At 37.3% G+C, this 7420-nt stretch overlaps 1 protein-coding gene across 5 annotated transcripts in view; it reads right to left on the bottom strand.

Moving 5' to 3' along the window:
• Positions 1-7420, bottom strand: part of ZDHHC14 (zinc finger DHHC-type containing 14) — a 97046-nt gene that overhangs the window by 37496 nt on the left and 52130 nt on the right. For 3 of the 5 annotated variants that reach the window (XM_008637894.2, XM_017739593.1, XM_017739595.1), the window contains exon 2: positions 5865-6037. In XM_008637894.2, the coding sequence (XP_008636116.1) occupies positions 5865-6037 (173 nt within the window). The remainder of the gene's footprint in view (positions 1-5864; positions 6038-7420) is intronic. The other 2 variants (XM_008637895.2, XM_017739594.1) reach the window with 1 other exon arrangement.

Genomic DNA, 7420 nt, shown 5'->3' with positions numbered 1-7420 from the left:
CGCTCCAAGAAAGATACTCCAAGTATTTAATGGAGATACAGCACAGCCTAGCAACCTTCTAATGTGACAACAAACTCCACAAGATTTCTCAATTTATTTTGCTGCAAATAAGTAGGTGGTGCTGACGAAAGACAGAAGCTGCAAGTTTGTATACATATCACTAGGATTCTTCTGCTCAATCAAGAGTTGGGTTTTTTGGTCAATATTCCTAAGAACCTAAGACAAACAGCCTCTAGAAGACAACCCTACATTGTCTCTATACAAGCCTCACAACCATATCATGCAAGGTTTGGTGACAACTTTCAAAGGACACAATTTCAATCTTCAAACAATATTATTTGAGAAGTCAGTAAATTGAAACAATTGCAATGTTTCCTGAGGACTAAATGAAAATGTCATGAAAAAAATCTTTATGTATAACCTATAACACCTGAAAAACAATGGAAAAAAAACCCCAACCAAAGCAAAACAAAGCCCTTCAACAAGGCAAACCTCTAAGAAATGTCTTCCTCTGTGTTTAACCACTTAAATTTAAGCTACATGCTTAACAAAACTGGGCTAGAAGACAAAAGAGTAATTTATTTCTTGGAGGGAAGAGAACTTTAATAAAATGCTCGTTTCAGGACAGTAATCTCAGGGACAAACAGTACTGGGAACCTGGCTTAGACTGAAGCCAGCAGCTAACAGCATTCTTCACATAGTTCTTCATCTGATAGCCAACAAGAGATATCAACTACATATTGCTCCTGACTTTAAAGACTTGCTGCCTTAGATTTTTCTGAAATCATGTATTATTTTCTTAAAGGTAGAGTTGCATGATCTTCTTGAAGGCCAAAACTTCATGTGAAAGGTATGCTCGTTCCCAGAAAGAAATGTAATCTTTAGTGTGGGAAAGCATAGACAGGAAGAGCTAAGACTTACCTGACACACAAATTTCATTTTATTTGTTTTAAGAATGTTGTTTAAAGAGTGCAGTATCAGGTACAACTATAAGCCTAGGAAGCTGGTATCCCACCTTTGGAAAGACTGCAAAACATGTGATAACCATAAACGGTATGGATTTGTTCAGGCCATTGCCAGTTCTAAGAAATGCCTGTGCTTTGGCACAGATTTAATTTTATAAGGCTATAATGAAATCAAATTGTGCATTTCAAAACAAATGAAAGACAAGGAATTGTGAAGGAGTGTCAAATGTGGCCTTAAGCATCAGCATAAATTAGACAGCCAAGACAAACGATTTGCAGAGATGGTGTGCTGGTGTAGCTCATATATTGAGTTCAGCGCTTTGAAAACACGAAAGCAAGCAAGCAGAAACTGCTGTGAACTAGCCTAAGCTGGTTGTACTGATTAAATAAGGAAGATACACATAACTTAAGACAGTTAGCCTGAAGAAAAATCCAAGTATTTTAAGGCTGGAAGGATAAATTACCATGACCATCTTTTAATTTATCTGCATCACATATGTGATGCAAACAAAATCGATACTGCGGAAGGACTGTTAAACTTGTATATGTCAACTGGACAAATGCTTTCCTGTCTATAAAACCCGCTCTCCTGGATTGGGTTATCCTTCTAAGCCTTCATCTTCAAAAGTTTACTTTTTCCCACTTGAAGTGACTTAACACTAACCTAACTACAAGAAACACATATCATAACTGCAAAAAGGCTACACAAAACAAGGCTGCTCCTAGTATTTACGTTTCCATAGAAAAAACAGCCTCTCTCAATATATTTTGTGTCATAGCAGAAGCCATGCTTATATGCACCATGAAAAGAATGCAATTACAGCTGGGGTACCCCTGGAAATAATGACTTTTCATTTTTAATGAAAGTTATAATTTAAGTAAAAATACTACATCAATAAGTTTAAAGAAAGAAAGCATTTAAAGAAAGAAAAAATTCTGCTGCATTTCAGTGAAATTATAGCACTTTTATAGCAAATAAAGTTACCTTCAGTGATTTTTCATTATATAAGCCTCATGCATCTAGTTGCCTTTGTTCTATTACACTATATGAAAACCCCAACGAACGAGAGTATTTTAAGACTTTTGCTCCTCCTCTGTCTAAGGCCAAATGCATGTATGTATGAAATATTCTTACAGGTCCTGTTTTCTAGACTTCTCTGTTTAGCTGCCTTCCTCTTAAGTTCCTACACACGTTGTGGAAAACCAGACAGTGAACTGAGCCCTCGTCACCACTGGGTATCACAGAACGTCACTTCTTCTGGTTCATGCAGCGACTCTTCTTCTAACATGTCCCAAAAAGTATTTCCCCTTTTTGTCAAGTCACAATGCTAACTTAATCTGTTTGGAAATAATATTCAAGTGTCCTCTTCCTGCACCATTCACTACTTAGACCCCTCTCCACTAGTATTTGATTTCCACTTGTATTCATACACTTTGTGGTTTTTCCCTAAAGTTGCTCAGACTATTTAAGATATATTAAAAAACCCCAAACCATCAAACCCAGTGATTGCAAATTTCTCCACCTCAGCATCAACTTCAGAGTTAAGCATATTCCTCATGAGCCCACAATCAGTCTCTGAAAGGTCCTACTTGAGCACTTACCATTTGCCACTAGAGTGTCTTTTTGAAAAGGTGCTTATTGACTTTGTGGCGATTTCATCTAGAACTTATTTCCAAAACTTCCATAGAAAGAATCCTATGCAGGACACTATCAAGACGTTAATTAGAGTGAGAAATTAAGCACATCCTCTTCTTTCCCATCATGACAGTTACTCTTTCAATGAAGGACATCAGTTTGGTTACACTTGATTGGCTCTTGAAATTCTTTATTGCTTGTTTTGAGACTTAAATAGCCATAAATGCCAACCCATGATAGTCCCAATTCTTATAATTTGGACATTTAGCAGTGTACTCCATGTCTTTCCAGACAGGGAATAATTTGTAGTGATAGAATTGACAGATTTCTATTAAAGGAGAACACTAGGATAAGCCAATAATGATATATTATAGTAGATTAACAGACTTTTAATCTACAACTACTCTCCTTCTTCTGACCTGCTCTATCAGCTGTAAAGAAGCGTACAAATTATCTTCTGAGATCAAAGAAGTGTTGAATCCTTCAGATTGTCCTCTGCTATTTCTCATTTCCCAATTACACAGCATCCTTTCAGCTTTTCTTTCTTCCTCTGACCTCTAACAGAGCCTGTCCTGTTGTCTTCTACTGTTCCTTGCTGATTGTAACTGAGTTTATTCTCCTTTTGTCTGTCCCGTGCTTTCCCAATATGCTTGTGCCATCTTTTTATACTGACCTTTAGAAACTACCACAACTTCTGACACTAGTACCTTTTTGACTACAATCAAATACAGTCAGAATGGCCTCTTTTTACACTTCCCAACCTTCCTCTGTACGAGGATAGCTTGATGATCCACATTTAATATAATATTTTTGAATAAAAAGTTCCTTTTGTTTTTTGGACAATTTCATTTTTTTAAATTCTTTTCACTTTTTGTTTTTCTATGAACACAGCAAATTCTCAAGAAATAACTGCTTTCCATTGCTGTACCCAGGGGGTGGAAATAGCAGCATCACAGCTCTGTTAGTTCCCCATCTTCACCTGAAAAAGGCTGATAGCCTAGGTGGAAACATTTTTCACTCTCAGTCTGACCACCCTGTTTCCAGAAAGTCACCTGAAAGGATGAAGTACTGCCAGATTCTTTAGAAGGTCTTATTTTGAGAACCATTCTCTCTAATCAGCTCATCCTATTCTATGCTTTCTAATGCAAAAAAATAAAGTTTGATTAAAATAGCATTCTTAAATCATAATTCCTTGTCTTGGGACACAACTGTTTCTCAGAGCATCTGTAATAATTTCTGGGAGGCTGCTTCCCACAGAGACAAGTAGGGCAGGGTAAGACTAAGTCTGTAAGTCTCAAGTATCTAAGAACGATTTGAATAAAGTAAAAGCCACAAATAGGACAGGTTACATACACACACTTTAGAAAAGAAGCTATTTGGTAAAGGCATTATTTTTAGATGAGTTATCTGAAGAACTTCTTGTCCAGAAATAAATTACTGTTAACCTTGCACCCCGTCTTTAGAAGGGGCCTCAAGCTGAAAGGTACAGCAAGGCAATCCAGCCTGAATGATAGTTTTGGAGCATCGAGTTTTCTATTCAACAGCAGGAGCCATTTCAGCTTTTCCTGCTGCACAGATGGCAATCCAGCCTGAATGATAGTTTTGGAGCATCTAGTTTTCTATTCAACAGCAGGAGCCATTCAGCTTTTCCTGCTGCACAGACACCACTCCACTAGTGGAGTGCACTTTTAAGTGCACATTAAAAAAATATATTGTAACAGCACAAAAATGTTTCTTTCTGTTTCCATTGTTGAAACCAGAACCACAATTTTCGGGCAGAATTATTTCTTACAGCTACCAGCTTGTTCCTCTATTAGACTTGCCATAAGCCCTCATGCTTGGGAACTCCACATTTGCTGGCAATGCAATTCCTCGCTTCAATATTCCACTGTCCCTTCTTGGAAGAGTACTGCCTTTGCTACTGCTGAAGGAAAGACAATGACTTTGATCAGCTCAGTAGCCTCAACCTGTGAACAAGTATGCAATACCATTTAAGAAGAACTATAATTTGTAAACACAAAGTTCTGAAATAGCTGCACATGGGAACATTTTGACTCTCCTTTCTAGTAACCAATTTGTATTTTTAGTTTTGTATTTTGCCAAAATGCTGACAAGTGACAACATGAAATTATTGTCACGAGCTGCTTACTTGAAATAATTTATTTCCTGACATAGATCAGTGTTTCTGTGAACACAAGATAAATAAGCAATTCCTAGAACAGAAACCTGTGTCTGTGTTTTGCACTAAAGCTGGTACCTCATTCTAGGTAAAGAATTCCTTGAAGGAGATCAATAAAAGTAAACCATAACACTGGTTAAGAAAAGATGCTAAATGAATGCTTCATTATATTTTTCCACTTTTGAAATTCAGATCAATAGCAAACATTTTAATACTTCTACCATAAAAAGCCTAAGACTGTACTATAGTATTAAACATCAAGGATGCTGCAGGTATTTCTCCTGTGCTCGCACAGACCTGTTACCTATCTTTTCAATTACTTGACTGGACATTTCTTTGAAACTGCTTCAGAAAAATGGGATTTCCATTGACTATCATATCAAAGCGCATATAGTAGCATTTAGTAAGGTTGAGTAGCTTACTAAGCACACAAACCCACTATTTATGAAGCAGCTCTGCAAACTCATCCGGTGTTTTCTTATCCCAGGTGGCACATTTTAACTACTCAGCATATTTGTAGCTGTAGAAGTCCCACTTAAAGAATTTAGTTAACTGTGCTCTTGCTAAGTGAGAATGATTAAAATCTAGCTCTCTAATTATGCTGGCTTTACACAAATAAAAAATAGTAACATTTTTACTGTATATTAGCACAGAGACTTATCTCAGTTAAACTCTGAGGATACACTGTTTTTAAAATGCACAACTGCAGATCTTTTGCAATATCAGCTTTCTTGCCAAAAACACTTTAAAAAGTAGGATACACTGTTTTTAAAATGCACAACTGCAGATTGTTTGCCAAAAACACTTTAAAAAGTGTTCTCTTGTGTACTACAGAGTTCTACCAGACTTGCTGAAAAGCATTTACAGTACTAACTATCATTCTAAAAGGCCAGGATTTTGTTTACTTTCTTGGTGAAGAACCGATCAATCATCTTTCCACAGGAATCACTGCAATGTCATGAGACATTACAGTTCCAGAACAATCACTGTGGCAAGATAGGAGTAACTCCTCCCATGAGCAGAGCTGCACACTGCCTTCACACAGTACATGCACCCTCGGGAGGAAAGCGAAGAGACAACAGACCTTCAGTGTTACCTATTTGTCTCTCTAGATCTGCTGCCTCATCTGGTGTTGCGCGGGGGAGGACACCAGGATCACTGAAACTAGTACGCAGCAGGGTCCCCATCACGAAAAAGAAAAGAATCCCACCAATTGCAGGTATAGCAGGCGTAATCTTCTCGGACAAATATGGACAACTGGAAAAAGAAAAAGAATAAACAATCAACAACACATAATGCAACTTGCTCTCAAAACCTATTTACCTCTATAAATGCATACAAAGAATTCACTTTCTTCTCTTCATACATTACTTGCCTTGGAATGCTTATTGAAGCTGGAATTTCTGCTTATGTGTTCGTGACACTTCTGGAATTTTTCATAATATGTTCAATATAATAAAGGCACTAGTAGCACAATAATGACCTCACCAATATGCAATACTCATTTACATAAGAAGATAAAGTATTTTTATCACAAAATAATAAGCTTATATATTTCTTCACCTGCTGCCCAATTGCATAAAAGTAAATTGGGCAGAGAGAAGAAAGGGGAAATAACCTGAAGAAGCCCATAACATGATGAAATAAGCCACACTGAAATACATAATTAAGTCTATAAAACAAGTTTATCGTCTAGAAAGATGGTGCTCAAGAACTTCTAACACATTCCTTTAACAGCCTTGTTGTGTCTCAATATTATAAGACCTCTACTGATTTTCTTTCTTAACCCATTTCTTGTAACTTAGTAAACTTGCTTACTCATTTACAAGGTAAGAAGAATGCAAATGACAGTGCAACACACCTGGGAGGAGCAAATAATCCAGGGGCATGTGTATGGCAACATCAACAGCCCTTGACCAGGGCAAAAACGGCTCTGTGCTTACCAGATTTACAGTGCACATGCAGGGCTTAAGAGTGGATTACAGTTTTAGCAAATTTTCCTCTGTGCTTCACATGATTAAATTTGCTTTTATAAGTAAAATCTTATAATAAAAATGGACAGAAACACTGGAATCCAACCAATACACAAATATAAGCATCTCTTTACAGCTGTGCAAAAAGAAGGATATGAACACTTAGACATTACAGAAGCACTGTAGCACTATCTTAGAAAACACACAGGCTGAAGACTCTCATAGCCCTTATATTAAGTAGGTGTGGGTAGAATACCAAGATGGCTTCACCTACTTCTGACGTTTGCGCAAGAAGTCATAAAATAAGCCTAAAAACCTGAGTCAAAAATCATCAAGTTCTATGCCTTAGAGCTTTATCTAAAATTTCTAGGTATCAATCAAGTTTAATTAACATTGTCTTCCCTATTTCTGCTGACTGCCTTCAATGATGATTCAGACGCGCAAGCTTTTGCACTGCAAGTCAGTTAACCTCAGTGGAATGTTAACTCTGAGCAAGTGATGACAATGTCAGCTCCACTGCTCATCACGTCTGCTGACAGGATGGGGAGAGAATGGAAACACTTTTCATACCAGCTACCACGTACAAAGCATTTATCTCCCTGCATAATCCTCTTAAAAATACTTCACTGTTTCACCAAACGCAAAGGGTTTCATGGATGCAGTGAGT

This window comes from Corvus brachyrhynchos, unplaced genomic scaffold (assembly GCF_000691975.1).
Source record: "Corvus brachyrhynchos isolate BGI_N302 unplaced genomic scaffold, ASM69197v1 scaffold14, whole genome shotgun sequence".
NCBI lineage: Eukaryota > Metazoa > Chordata > Aves > Passeriformes > Corvidae > Corvus > Corvus brachyrhynchos.
This window is presented reverse-complemented; position numbering and strand designations above follow the sequence as displayed.